The sequence below is a fragment of the Hordeum vulgare genome, chromosome 5H (genome assembly GCF_904849725.1).
Source record: "Hordeum vulgare subsp. vulgare chromosome 5H, MorexV3_pseudomolecules_assembly, whole genome shotgun sequence".
Classification (NCBI taxonomy): Eukaryota; Viridiplantae; Streptophyta; class Magnoliopsida; order Poales; family Poaceae; genus Hordeum; species Hordeum vulgare.
In genome coordinates, this window is record NC_058522.1 from 457,959,172 (window position 1) to 457,972,957 (window position 13,786).

Genomic DNA, 13,786 nt, shown 5'->3' on the forward strand with positions numbered 1-13,786 from the left:
AGGTGAGCACCTCTCGCTATGCCTTCATTGTCACAATCAACTCGCACAATCTCCCCCAGCCAATTACCAAGAGCATTGCCAAAAGTCTCCGTCCGTCTGGCCGGTGGTAGATCATTGACACGCACCCAAATATCTACTTTATCAAACACCATCTCAGATGGCCTGGTATCCCCCTCATAGTTCTTCAAAATCACCACACTAAAGTCAAATTTCTAGGGTCCATTATTCATCACATGCTTCCAATCACCTTCACTTCCAAAGTGCACGCCAAAAATATTTCCTCCAAGTGGCCTGAACTTTGCCTCCCTATGCAGCCCCCATGCCTTTTGCGTCGTTCGCTCCACTTCAGTAAAGTTCATCCGTCGTGGGTAACACACCTTCCCCACCGCCGACCATCTTGAATCCTTTGGGAACGCCGGTTCAGGGTCTTCAAAGACAAAGCCCTGGGATTCCTTTTCCATTAGCACCATACCTCCAAGTCTCGCCGACAAACTCGCTGCAGGATCCGGCGTCTTGCTCTCCACCGGGGATTTGGAAGATCCCCGGCTAGCCGATCTAACCGTTCTGTGCATCACCGGCGTGGCTGCCGCCCCTCCCGTGCCTGGATGGGGCGCCTCCTTTTGGATGGCCCCCCCTTCCGCCTGAGTGGATGATCCTGCTACAGCCTTAGGAGTAGCCGCCGTCGCCGCCTTCACAGATGCCATCTTGGCCGTGTTCCCCGCCATCTTCTCACGCGCCTTCTCTGCCATGGACTTCTAGCACAAACAGGATCACCGCCGGTTTGTGCACCGGAGAAGCGTCGTCGCCCTCCAGGACACCATCGTAAACCCACCACCCCCGATAGTCAAAACCCTAACCCCTAGCATAGGAAAGCGGTCGCCATGCAATCGCCCCCGTGTCGCCCTAGAGTTTCGCTTCGTGGTGGACCCTAAATTCCTGTAAAAAAATAGATGTTCATATTTTAGACTAGCTGATAGACAAATCACTGGATGCGTTTTTAAACTTGTGATAGTCTACATTTAATTTAGACTACCACATAAACTAACCACTAAAAATGCTCTTAGCACCTATCCAAAGTGGAGCATTGGGAGCAGCCTAACGCGACAAAAACCCCGTCCAGATTCAATGGCACGCGACAACGCTGGAGCTCACTCGCCGACGAGGGCCCCGGCCTCGAATCAGATACGGCGGCATCTCCCGTCCCGAACGAGTGGACGACCAAGCCGAAAGCAGTCTCCCACAATGACGCGCGGGCCAGCGACGCACCCGAGCCCACTCGTCATCCACCCTGACCCAAACTCGCCCCCACCTGGCGGTCTCGTCTCGCCAAAATGCGCGACGCACAACGTGGTGGCGGCGCGACGCACGCACGGCCCCTGTCCTGCTCACTCGACCGACCGGCCTCATGAATCTGGCCGCCCCCATCTCCACCTCCACCTCCACGGCCGCCCCTCCCCATGCCCATGGGCTCATGCCATTAAACCTCTCCCCCGCGCCCTCCTCGCTCCGTCGCTCCCTCTTCGCCTCCCTCCGGAACAAGATCTCCCCGATGGCATCCGCCCCCGCCTCCGCCTCCGCGGCCCTCTCCACCGCCGCCCCCGCCGACAACGGCGCCGCCAAGCCCACGGAGCAGCGGCCGGTACAGGTCCGTGCGCGTCGCTCACCCTTTTTCTTCCTGCCGTCTCGCTATGTGGAGTTGTATGGCTCATATTTCAGCTCGCGGCTCTGTGTGGCTACACACAGTCACAGTCGGGAATCAAAATTAGCTTACCTCTGTCTGAGGCGTATTGCCAGTCTCCTATCTGTAGAACTACTGTTGCTGCAGAGCGACTGGAGATCAGATTGTTCTGATATTAGTAGGTTTTGAGCAGGGCTTTTGCTTCGGTTCAGCAGCTTCTGCTGTGCGTACCATGCGCACCGAGTTTAGGAGTAGCTCCATTATACTTAGGACGTATTTTGTCACAGGCAAGCTGCATTGCTGCAGAAGCAAAGTAATCCTGGGGCTAGTAAAAAACTTCAGGTTCGTGTGCCACCACGTTTGCTGTTGTGAATGGCGTGCTCAGCTGTATGCAGATGAGAAGCATTTGTTGAATCCATTGAACTAGAAAAGGGAAAATCTAACTGGCGCAGACAGTAGTCGTTGCAATTTTAGCTTTTTTATATTGCTGCAGTAGTAGACTTGTAGTTTCTCGTGCCATTAGGCATATATGAAGTTGGTTTAGTTATTTGTGTAGCATGTTGCTATGAAGCATAATAGCAAGCTAGTGCAAGAACGTTCGCAGCTTTTACAGCGCAGAAAGTAACCACTGGAGTTTTCTTCCACAATTTAAGAACACCAGAAGGGGATAAAAATAACTGTTTGAGAGAAAATGATCAATATCTTAATACAAATGTCGACTCTATTGGCCATGTTTTTCACTGGATGACTGTTATAAACTTGCTTCAGAATCCCTTCTGTAGTGGAATTATTCAAGAAGAGAAGCCACAGCATAAACCATCCCAAAATATTCCAATTTCCCATCTTTCTGGTCAGGCCCATATTACCTCCTTTCCTGTTTATTAAGCCTGTACGCACCCCTAGATTGAAAATTGAATCAAGATAATGCAAGTAGCATATCCTAAATTTATACGACTGGAAAATATATCATTTGAACTTTTGAAGTATCTAATGATATATTTTTTGTGATATATAAATTGTACAACGTTCGCCAAATTGTTAGTCTAGGGATACACATAGGCCTAATAAACCGAGTAGGTAGTATTACTTATGAATTAGTCCATAGCTGTATATATATAAATAATGCAGATGGAAACTGTGCACCTTATTGAAAGAATTCTAGTACTGCTTGTACTCTGCATTCTGGCAGGTACCATCATCGCCCATATGTTAGGTTGCTGCTATTTTCCAGTTCTCCACAGCTATGCACCAATGACCCATATAAAGAACAGGTTGTACATTATCATATTGTAAAAAGAAATTTGTATGTGTATGTTCCACCCTATGGACTACACTATTACTTTTTTTCATTTTCTATTTAGATCCCATTTTGTCCTTACATAAATCGTCCGTGGCATAAAATGGGCCATATAACCCAAAAATATGGCAGAACAATAGTTTAGGGGGGGGGGGGGGCTTCATTTTAGCGTGGTTGCAGTTTCTCATGCCATTAGTCAAAAGAACTACTACACTGAATTATAGGTAGATAGGAAGTTGGTTTTGCTAGCACAATCTGAATTTTACGACTTATGCTGCAGAACATAGCCCCTTGGGGTTTCTTCCAGAAATTATATACATCATACATCAGAAAGGAAACAAAACAAACTTAGGAGAAAGGAAGAAAACCTTACCATACATGTAAATTGTTCGTCGTTTCTTATTGGTTTTATTAACATATAAGAAAATGGCAAAATAGACCATCCAAAATATCACAAATTCCCATCTTGCTGGTCAGTCCCATTATTACTCATCAACTACTACTTCCTTGCTTCTTCTGACCATACCTGTCTAGTTCCTACCAAATTTGTGCCTACGAATGTGAAGTAAAATACACCCTTTATCGTGGGGAAATTGAAAATACACACTTATCTGAAAGCCATATTGGAAGATTGAAAGGGCAATCACAATATTGTATAATCTAGGACTAAAAATCTTTGAAATGTAGGCATGGGTGCATGACAAAGAACATCGGTGCCACTTTTGTGACTGTCCTACTTCATCATGGACAGAACCCAGCATAACGTATCTAGGTTTTCTTTTTCATGGTATTGCCAGCCATACCATGACACCAGGTATAGTATGTCGGTTAGGGAAAGTCAAGGAACATATTTTACACCCAATTGCAGAGTTTGGCCAGTTTTCCTTATTAACTGGTCAACTCTCTTCTTCTATATGGAAAGGTAGAGCTCCTGCCGGTTGCTCGATTTTTGTTTTGTTTTGCAGAGTTTGGAGGGGTTTGATCATTTTGATAACATACATTTTTATTATGTATGCTTGTGGAGTCAGGGTGCCCCAAAATAGATGACTAGACAGGTTGGGCAGACAAATTGTCAGCCAAACTGTTGTTTAGAGCCTTGGATTTTGCCAAGGCATGACCGTCTGTAATGTCAAATCAACAGTCAAAACTGTAAAACCTGACAAATTTACAAACATATTATGTGTACAACACGGTGCATAACTTTCATGCTTAGTAAAATATTGTTAAAGTTCAACTGGCATGAACCAGATGTCTAGGGATTCTTCTGTAACTTCTATGATAATAGGATTAAACATAAATTTTGCGTCGATGTATTCTAGTTTTCTTTTGGGTGATATAGGTTTTTCTTGTGTTCACATCCATTCTTAAACGAGTTAGAATTGTACTTCCCGTCATAGTATATAAACTTGAGCTTGTGATTTAATCTCTTATGTATTGCAGGTGGCTAAGCGATTGGAGAAGTTCAAAACAACAATTTTCACACAGATGAGCATGCTCGCAGTGAAGCATGGAGCAATAAACCTTGGACAGGGGTTTCCCAATTTTGATGGCCCTGACTTTGTCAAAGATGCTGCTATTGAGGCTATCAAAGCTGGAAAGAATCAGTATGCAAGAGGATATGGTGTGCCTGAATTGAATTCAGCTGTTGCTGAGAGATTTCTCAAGGACAGTGGATTGCACATCGATCCTGATAAGGAAGTTACTGTTACATCTGGGTGCACAGAAGCAATAGCTGCAACAATATTGGGTCTGATCAACCCTGGGGATGAAGTCATACTGTTTGCTCCATTCTATGATTCTTATGAGGCTACACTGTCCATGGCTGGTGCGAATGTCAAAGCCATTACACTTCGCCCTCCGGACTTTGCAGTCCCTCTTGAAGAGCTAAAGGCTGCAGTCTCGAAGAATACCAGAGCAATAATGATTAATACACCTCACAACCCTACCGGGAAAATGTTCACAAGGGAGGAACTTGAGTTCATTGCTGATCTCTGCAAGGAAAATGACGTGTTGCTCTTTGCCGATGAGGTCTACGACAAGCTGGCGTTTGAGGCGGATCACATATCAATGGCTTCTATTCCTGGCATGTATGAGAGGACCGTCACTATGAACTCCCTGGGGAAGACGTTCTCCTTGACCGGATGGAAGATCGGCTGGGCGATAGCACCACCGCACCTGACATGGGGCGTAAGGCAGGCACACTCCTTCCTCACATTCGCCACCTCCACGCCGATGCAATCAGCAGCAGCGGCGGCCTTGAGAGCACCGGACAGCTACTTTGAGGAGCTGAAGAGGGACTACGGCGCAAAGAAAGCGCTGCTGGTGGACGGGCTCAAGGCGGCGGGCTTCATCGTCTACCCTTCGAGCGGGACCTACTTCGTCATGGTCGACCACACCCCGTTCGGGTTCGACAACGACGTCGAGTTCTGCGAGTACTTGATCCGCGAGGTCGGCGTCGTGGCCATCCCGCCGAGCGTGTTCTACCTGAACCCGGAGGACGGGAAGAACCTGGTGAGGTTCACCTTCTGCAAGGACGACGACACGCTGAGGGCGGCGGTGGACCGGATGAAGGCCAAGCTCAGGAAGAAATGATTGAGGGGGCGATTTCCGTGCAAATGATTGAGGGGGCGATTTCCGTGTAGCCGTTGATGATTGTTTGGTGAATAAAGACCTGCTCGATCTGATCTGATCTGCATTCCGGTGCGATGCATGTAACACTTTTTTCTAGCAGCAGTTATCTACTATATCTCCTGTCTGTGACTTTGATCTCTTTCGTCGTTGCTATTTTGAACGTGTAAGGCGATGGTGATGGCTCCGGGTAAAGCTGACGGTACGAAACCTGTGCGGAGCAAAACTGCGGCTGCTATTTGCTCGAGCCTTTTTCACCCGCGTCCTGTCATCGCTCCATCAATCAAAGTGATCACATCAGAGTGCTTGATTTGTAGCACAAGAGAAAAACATGCACTTGTGAAATTCTTAGTCTACCTTCTACGTACTCCCTCCGTTCCATAATATAAGTCTTGTAGATGTATATAGACATACTTTAGATGATAGATTCATTCATTTTGCTTTGTATGTAGTCCTTTAATAAAATCGCTTAAAAGACTTATATTTAGAAACGGAGGGAGTAGTATAATTGATGTACCAAAGCTTCAACCCTATCATGGAGGGCCAAATAAATGTGACAAAGCCGCATCCTTTTACGTGGGCGACCAACACTGGCTTCCCTTCCCTGGTGTCACGTCACAGTCAGAGATTGTTACACGCACGGCTTGTCGAGACAAAAACGTCGTCCACTCCGACTCCACACACGGCGCCATCTACAACCCGATGCGATTCGCGAAACCCGTAGCCGCGAACCCTCGTGTGCACGGCGCTCCGTCGCGCTCCACGACCACATATATGTCCGGTGAAGATGTAAGATCACCCATGGGCTGTTGTTCCTCGTGTGCGCCATGAGAACTCTGGCACCCAGCCCTGCCGTTACCATCGCAGTTACCCAGCGCCACACAGCACCTGCCCAGCGACCAGGGACGACGGTTGGCTGGGAAACGAATCCATGAAAACGACGATAAGAACGGGTCGCGGCAGCCGGTCATACGGGGCGAGGCGTGGCGCACCAGGCGCTCGGCCGTTTTTCTCCCGATGCCAATCCGTTGCCCGGGTTCACACACACACGCCGCCATGGCACGGCGGCATGTGGCGCCACGCCATGACATGTTGTTGATTGCCGTTTGCTTCCCCGATCGTTCTCTCTCTTCTCTCTCTCCCGCCACAGACGACAGCGACAGCGGCTGATGCGACGGACGCAAAAAATACATTATCCCACGCCTTTGCGCCGTCAGCATGTTGCGGCACGAATAATCGCACACACAAACAACACACACACACACACCGCTGAGAGATTACAGATATAAACAAATGGCCGGGCTCTCGTCAACGGCACTGTCCCGTCGATATTTGTTACGGGGGGGTGGTAACGGACAAGATCGAAATCGTAGTTTACACCGGCTGTCGTGGGCTACCAGCATGGTTTGCATATGGCTGTCACGCGAGGCCTGTCTCTCTGTGTCTGTTTTGCAACGACGACGATGATGGTTTCTTTTTTCATTTGGCGAACAGACTATGATGGGTGATTGGCGCCTCCGCTGGTTTGCCGTTGCCGACATGGAGAGTGGAGTGAGTTTCCAACGTCTCATTTCCCGCACATGTCAGGTCTCTCGATAGTGCGGTTCCCGAGCGGTCTCTGCATCGAGCGAGATGCAGTGACCGGCCATCCTGCTGGTATGATTGGTAATGAATCTCTACGCCAAGGAGGAGGAGTAGTACGAGCTTGTACGGTGGAGTGCTTGTTTATGGTTGATAGCAGGTGCTTAGTACAGTACCGTGCTACTACTAGTAGTATCTACTACGGCGGTGTACAACTTTTTTGTATTCTTCTGTTTACTCCCATCGGATGCTGGAGTAATTACTTCCAAACCCAAGGACATCGGATGCCGGTACTGCTAAGTAGTACTACTACGTACACACCATTACCGTTGCAACCAAGCAAACAATCACGGTAGCAGGAATATTACTTCACTGTGTGACACACAACTACTCCTACTACTCTAGCATGGGTAGCAGACTAGCAGTCATACAAACGCTAGTACGTGTCCGTTGTTATGTACTGTTCATTCATACATAAATCCTAACCGTAACCTGACGCACGTTGCAACCGCCAACCACGTACATTTACTCGCATGGTTTGACTTGGGAAAGCATGAAGCGAAATGAAAAGCCTATGCTCTGACCTCATCAAACTCTTGTGTGCGTCAAACAACCAACAGAGTCGCCCGAATCCCGGCCCCCTCCCCTCGGTGTCAACAGTCAAAAGGGCCGCCCAAGGAGCTCGGATGTGCTCACTGCGCGGGTCGGGTCGTTTTTCAATCGCCTCACTGCCGGCCATTTCTCAATTCTCATCCCGCCCGCCAAAGCCCCGTGTTACCTGGCTCCTCTGATCCACCACCCACCAACACCACCAGTCCACCACCACCCACCCACCCGACGAGACCCATGGCAATGGGCGCGCTGCCCTGCTACGCCGAGCTGAAGACTGAACCAAAGCACCACCAAGAAAAACGCATGCACTCCATGATCGTCCATGCGTATGCAGGTCCAACCCGCGGCGTCACCGCCTTTGACAAGGAGAGTGTTCAGTTCATCCGTTCAAAGTTCAAACGGGTGAGCGGGCAGACCAAATCCATTATACGTTCTTCTCCTTCTTTTTTCCCGAGCCTTGTCCACACGACACGCTTTGACGAAAAATGGGAAAAATGTTGTTGTTTATAACTAGGAGAAAGGAAAGCAAGTATAGAAAGAAGAAAAACGTACCGCCAATGTGGCGATTCCGCTTGGGCCGTCCATCACCTGCTCCATGAGGAGGAGGCGTGTGATGCACCAAGAGGAGCAGGAGGGGAAAGCTACACGTCGCCTCTTTGTTTGCTGGGATGGGAGGCTTTCCTCTTCAAGGGACAAAGGAAAAATACCACTGTGCCAGTACTCTAGATGGCAAAAAAAAAGAGGAAAAACTCTACGTAAGATGGCAAAAAAAAAGAAAGAAAAGTGTGTCTGCGTTCTTATTACTAATGTTTTTCCTGTGAAGTGGTTTGCGTTTGCATGCGTTTTGAGCGCAGGCGACGAGCGGAAAATACAAGGCGGGCGATCCTTTCCACGGCCGGCTACCGTGGCGCTGGCGCAGCTCCTGTTTACTATTTGTCGGAGCTCACACCGCGGCGCCATCTTTTCCAATCTTCTTTTTCTAATGGTCCGCATTGTATCGTAGTAGGAGTAGCCCATGACCGATGTTGCGTCATGGGAAAAATAGTTATATTATTTGTTGCTAATAACAAAACGATGGATGGATCGGGTACCTGGTCACATGATGGCTACCGAAAGCAATGTTTGTTGGCAGCGACGCATTCTTTGAAGTTGAACGGAACCGTGGGGAGAAAGAAGATGTTCATTACTACTATTAGGCGGTGAATTAAATAAATTAAATTAAACAAAGAAAAGAAGGAAGGCAAATTGTACTACTCCAAAAGGGAAGAATGGGTCATTACTACCATTGCGGGCCATATATACGACCTCGCTTCTCACGCAAGCGAGCATCATGAAATCACAGGCCAGCAGGCGTGGGTTGACTTCCTTCACACTTGAAGAAGGGCCCGTTCATCTGGATGAATTATCCAATTTCTTAATTTTATTAAGAGAATAATAGTGCTACGTTCTTTCTTAGAGGAATTTCTCCATGTTCCAAAACGGACGAACAAGTCAAGGGAAAATTGGTTTCATCAAGCATCAAAACAAAACACAACAATCATATCATGAACAGACGCTCCTCTTAGTTTTTAGGCACGTCGCTGGTATGATTGAAGCCCTGAGCATAGAATAAGCGAGCAGATTATATACTGTATATAATTAGCGATGCGTTAGGGTCATGCCGGGTTTGCAATTAGCCTTTGTGCGAGGCCGATAATCATCATGTCTATAGACCCCTGCTGCATCTGCGCAAAAGGGGAAAAGACGTTGCAATGAAAAGCGCAAGTTGGCTCCTCCTGCTTTTCGTTCAAACGGAGGCAGAAACAGGAGAAGCTGCCGGCCGCCGTTGGTTCTTCCCGCCCACGTTTTTGATCCTGCTGTAGAGAGAAGAAGAACAGGAGCTCTTGCCATGCATGCACACACTGGCACCACACAGTGGAGGAAGGCATGGCAAGCCAGTGACTGAGAGAAAGAAACAGTGGATGGCAGAGGCGCCTTGAGATGAGGAATCCAGCGTTGGGCCTTGGATTGGATGGTTAAGTCAATTCATGCTCCTACGTAAGCTAAGCAGGTTTTGTCTAGGACAATGTAGGGGCTACTATTAAGTACTATCACAAGCCCCGAGATCAGCTCTGCTTGGTCTGTACTTGAGGCCACTATCAGCAACTATTTAGACCATGACATGTTTATAGGATTCTACTAGGGCGCAGCAACAACATGTTCCCAATGGATGCTAACGTGAAGGAGAGCCAAGAGCGGCGCGGAGATAAGAGCGGCCACGAAACATTCAGAATAATTGGGATTTCTGACATTATGGAATATAAGCATATGCATGCAACATAATGCAGCGGGATCATTGGTTGGTTGGTAGTATGATTGTCCTGATCCAGAAAATGGATGTGGATAGGATATAGCAACAGCACTTCCCCCCCCGGGCACACAGCAGCGCGAATCGTGACAGCCTAACATTTGCATGATTCTTTTCTTCCCCCTGCATTCATGTTTCTGGTGGGAAAATCTGGGGCAGCAACGGGGACCCAAAGGCTATGAATCGCTGCTGGTTTTGAATCAACACGGTGGGGCTCAGATGCGGGGAATGGATAGACAGCAAATGGTACTGGAAATATAATACTGCTACTAACTATCATAGTAGGGGCCAACATTATCAAAGCTAATAACAAGTTGCAGGACCGGAGGAAATTATTCACAATCCCCCATGTGCATCTCCTCCTTGTACTACTACCGTTGCAAAATGGGGAATCACTGCACATGGTGTCCAACCCCAGGCACAGTCAAGATTCAGATCGGTGCGATGAAAATGTTGCAGGTGCAAGCACATTCGTGGTATGTGCAAGTGCAATGCACACAGAGGAACTTGCTCTACTTAGGATATGCAGCAAGTGGCATGAACTAGGAAGGGAAAGACTCATCAGCTGGAAATGATCAATCAGCTCTTCCATTGATACACTTGGATCTATGTACAATTTACAGCTTGCTGGAAGGGGGGAAAGAAAGGGACCACCGATCGATCGCGATCGCGATCGTCGCAGAATCTGAGCTGTTTTTGAAATGCAAAACTTGTCAGCTCCGCTCCTCCTCGGAGGCTCCCTCTTTGTTGCTGATCCGATCAGATCTCTCTCTGACTCGGAGCAAGCGGTTGTGCCGCCCCGGTCGTCTTCGTCGTCGTCGTCGTCTGAAACTCTCACCGATTAGTGTTATTGTCCTCCACTACCCTAATGTACAGTTAGAAGAAAGGGGCATGTTTTCTTCAACACACACGCTCTTCACACATAGGTATCGCAGAATTTCCCGTCCATCCTGTTCTGGACTGCCTTGATCGCCGCCACCCTGGCCGCCGTGGCTGCCCTGTTCGCGGCCATGACCACCTTGTGCACCTGCTCATCGACTCTCGGCAGGTGGAAGGCGTTCTCCGCGGCCCGTTGTGCAGCCTGATCATACAATGGAACCATTAGAATTCCACAAGGATTTGCAGAGGTAAAGACTCCTAGGGGGCGATTTTATGTGTAAGCAAATCGGTTTAATACCTGCACGGCACGCTCAACGGAAGGATCGGTGGGAGGCAGGGGGCTCTTGAGAGTCCCAAAGTCCCACTCCCCCGATCGCTTGTCGCCATTCCGAAAGGTGTACATTCCGAATCCCTGCTTCTTGCCTTCATGCCAGGAGCCTTCGTAGCAATGGCCATTGGCAAAGCGGTAGACCCCAAACCCATGGATCTTGTCCCCAAAGTACTCCCCGGCGAAGCGATCGCCATTTCTGAAACAAATTGCAACAGAACGTCAGAAATTACTAGGAATTTCTCACCGATGTTGCTTGAACTATTACTGTGATGATGAAGATGAAGATATATAATAAGGTGGTTGGGGTTAGTATTAATGAAGCAATCGAACAGTTGCTGAGATATGGAAACAGTGGCGTGACCAAATCAAAGCAGGGAATTTGGCAATATGCTCACCGGAAATGGTAGCTGCCAAGGCCGTGCTTGACGCCGCACTTGAACTCCCCTACATAGGAGCTCCCGTCCGAGCAGGTCTGCGCGCCGATGCCGTGGCTCTGGCCGCCGGCCCACTCGCCCGCGTAGCAGTCGCCGCTGTAGAATCGGTACACCCCGTGGCCGTGGCGGAGGCCCTGGCGGTACTGGCCGCGGTAGCGGCTGCCGCGCGCCCAGCTCTCGATGCCGTAGCCGTCGTACTTGCCGTCAACCCAGTCGCCCTCGTACTTGCCCTTGCCGAAGAAGTTGTAGACGCCGCTGCCGTTGCAGCGGCCCTTGTGGAACTCACCCTCGTAGCAGTCCCCATTGCTGTAGAACTCGACGCCCTCCCGCACGACGCGGCCGTGCGCGGCGGCGGCCTTGCCCCTGGTGTCCCGGGCGTGGTGCGGCTTGTCGTCGTCGTCGCCGATGAACCACTGCACGGAGCCTGTCTGCGGGGAGCGGCGCATCCGCAGGCGGCCGCGGAGGAGGCGCGCGGCTGCGGCGGCGGCGGCGAGCGCGGCGGTGGCGGCGGCGGCGAGGAGGAGGAGGTGGAGGTCGTCGCGGAGGAGGAGCAGCAGGAGGAGCAGGGCGAGCGGGAGCGCGAGGACGAGGGCCGGGTGGGCCGGGCCGGCGTGCGGGTGCGGGGCCTTGCGCTGCGCCGCGGCCTGCGACTTCTTGTCGTCGGGCTCCGGGTCCTCCACCAGCACCGCCTGGAAGGAGGAGCAGTTGCGCACAGTCGGGGAGCGCAGCAGCGAGGAGGGCGTCCGCGTGAGCTTGCCGGCGCCGGCGCACGCGCCGCCCCCGTTGTGGCCGTCCATTGCTCGCCGCCGCCGCTCCCCGCCGCCGTCGCGCTCCTCAATTTCTGACGGATCTTGCCGGCCGCCGGCGTGAGAGCCCCCGGGGCCGCGAACGCAGATCGGGACGGGAGCAGAGAGGGGAGCAGAGGTGGGAGTGGGTGGAGCGGAGAGAAGAGAGGAGGGGAGGGCGGGCTGAGGGGTCTCTTATAACTACCGGGGGGAGGTGACCAGCTCGGGCGCCGACCTAAGACCCGGAAGCGGCTTAGCGGATCCTGCTCCTGCCCCCATGCCGCGGCGGCCCGGCCCGGTATGGAGGCGGTGCGCTGGGGACGCTGCCATGTGGGGCGCTCGGGATGGGTCAGTGGGTCGTTGACGGATCCCACGGGATGGCGACCCGGGTGTTTCGCGGGGGTGTTTGATTGGTCCCTGCGCGCGGAGGGCTGGCCGGGACCGGACCCGGACCCGACCCGACCCGACCCGACCGGGAGCGCTTTGTGTGTGAGCGTGGGGCCCGCGGGTTTCGGATCTGAATCCCTGCTAGGAGAGGAGAGGAGAGGGGTAGGGTAGGGCGCGGCGCGGTGCGGTGCGGTGAGGCGAGTGCGTCCAAGGGGCTTGGCATGTGCGGCGGAGCGAGGGGCGCTTTCGGTTGGAGGGAGGGACAGTGGTGGAGGCGGCGACGGGGCCGAAAAACGAACTGGACTGGCGCGCGCGGGGGGATGGAGACGGCCGTGGCCGTGGCCGTGTGCGGCACGGCTTGGAAACGGCTGGGGGCTCCTCCTGGCTGGCACCGCGTGCATTGGCGCATTGCCTTTTTTGACCGCTGGACTTTTGGGTTAATATAAACTGTCGTGTCCTGATGCTTTCTCGCTGTCTTTTGAGAGCACGCCTTTTCTCTGTTGTAGTAGTATATGGAAGTGAAACGGGTGGGTTTTTGGGGTAATGTATATTGCGCTCGCGGAGTACAGATGGATGGGAAGAAAATGCTAGTGCTGGTACAGTAGTAAAGAGCGCTCCGCAACTTTCACTCTACTACTACTTTTCTTCTACTACCATACTTATCGTGCCAATAATATAATATAATATAATTACCAAAGCAGAACATATAGCTCCGACAAATTGAGGCTTGGATGTGCTTTCCACTCTTTTTGTAGAAAAGACGCGGGCCGAGCCCGACAAGAGTTTAAACCTGGCCCGGTTATGAATTAACATAGCTTCACAAGAAG

The 13,786-nt window shown here is 50.8% G+C and overlaps 2 protein-coding genes across 2 annotated transcripts; one reads left to right on the forward strand and one right to left on the reverse strand.

Moving 5' to 3' along the window:
- The first annotated feature begins 1,317 nt into the window (after positions 1-1,317).
- LOC123398583 (probable N-succinyldiaminopimelate aminotransferase DapC) lies at positions 1,318-5,721 on the forward strand. Its single transcript, XM_045093036.1, has 2 exons — positions 1,318-1,645; positions 4,416-5,721. Exons 1-2 carry the CDS (start codon positions 1,406-1,408, stop codon positions 5,565-5,567), a joined length of 1,392 nt encoding a protein of 463 aa, XP_044948971.1. The 5' UTR covers positions 1,318-1,405; the 3' UTR covers positions 5,568-5,721.
- Positions 5,722-10,709: 4,988 nt separating this feature from the next.
- On the reverse strand, positions 10,710-12,737 carry LOC123395341 (junctophilin-4-like). The gene is made up of 3 exons (XM_045090335.1): positions 11,749-12,737; positions 11,321-11,549; positions 10,710-11,224 (listed from the first exon to the last, which is right to left on the reverse strand). Exons 1-3 carry the CDS (start codon positions 12,582-12,584, stop codon positions 11,060-11,062), a joined length of 1,230 nt encoding a protein of 409 aa, XP_044946270.1. The 5' UTR covers positions 12,585-12,737; the 3' UTR covers positions 10,710-11,059.
- Between the last annotated feature and the right edge of the window lie 1,049 nt (positions 12,738-13,786).

Excerpts from the sequence above, each read along its gene's own strand:
- LOC123398583 (XM_045093036.1), top strand. The coding sequence starts at position 1,406 with ATGAATCTGGCCGCCCCCATCTCCACCTCCACCTCCACGGCCGCCCCT. Across the intron at positions 1,646-4,415 it reads CGGAGCAGCGGCCGGTACAG|GTGGCTAAGCGATTGGAGAA; the intron begins GTCCGTGCGCGT and ends TATGTATTGCAG.
- LOC123395341 (XM_045090335.1), bottom strand. The coding sequence starts at position 12,584 with ATGGACGGCCACAACGGGGGCGGCGCGTGCGCCGGCGCCGGCAAGCTC. Across the intron at positions 11,550-11,748 it reads CTTGGCAGCTACCATTTCCG|AAATGGCGATCGCTTCGCCG; the intron begins GTGAGCATATTG and ends AATTTGTTTCAG. Across the intron at positions 11,225-11,320 it reads CCGTTGAGCGTGCCGTGCAG|GCTGCACAACGGGCCGCGGA; the intron begins GTATTAAACCGA and ends TTGTATGATCAG.